Source organism: Morone saxatilis, unplaced genomic scaffold (assembly GCF_004916995.1).
Source record: "Morone saxatilis isolate NCDOM2014 unplaced genomic scaffold, NCSU_SB_2.0 Contig7, whole genome shotgun sequence".
Lineage (NCBI taxonomy): Eukaryota > Metazoa > Chordata > Actinopteri > Moronidae > Morone > Morone saxatilis.
Genome location: NW_023340246.1, coordinates 18,536,019 through 18,536,500, shown reverse-complemented (window position 1 = coordinate 18,536,500; position 482 = coordinate 18,536,019). Strand labels below are relative to the sequence as shown.

The window sequence follows — 482 nt, the reverse complement described above, 5'->3', positions numbered from 1 at the left end:
GGCTGCCGTGTCCGCGTCGCTCCGCCCCTCCATGTGTTGGAGTCCGGCGGGATAAGGGCAACTCCTCTCCTCCTGCAGCCGATCAGCTGGACTTCTTCCCAGGGAGACAGAAGAAGCAAAAAGCCGGAGGGAGGGAGGGGGACGCAGGCAGACACCCACCGGACAGACCCGACCACATCCAGCCAGAGCACGGGGTGGCCGCACCATGTCCTTCAGCCCAAAGCACTCCACTCCCTTCTCAGTCACCGACATTTTGAGCCCGATGGAGGACAGCTACCGGAGGTACGGAGGTATGGATCCCGCCGCGGGGAGCCTAGGGTCCCAGCTGAGCGCCTACCGGCAGCCGCAGGTCTCACAGCCGGGTATGCAGCATCAGCAGCAGGGGCAGCAGCATCAGCCGCCTCATCTCCACCATCACCATCACCACCATCACCATCACCACCTGTCCTCCTCTTCATCCTCATCCTCCTCCTCTTCCTCAG

General features: G+C 63.3%; 1 protein-coding gene across 1 annotated transcript in view; it reads left to right on the top strand.

Annotated features, from left to right (window-relative positions):
* Positions 1-205: 205 nt before the first annotated feature.
* nkx2.4b (NK2 homeobox 4b) overlaps positions 206-482 on the top strand; it is a 1,952-nt gene continuing 1,675 nt past the window's right edge. Inside the window, exon 1 of the mRNA XM_035678964.1 lies at positions 206-480. Within this exon, the coding sequence (XP_035534857.1) occupies positions 206-480 (275 nt within the window). The remainder of the gene's footprint in view (positions 481-482) is intronic.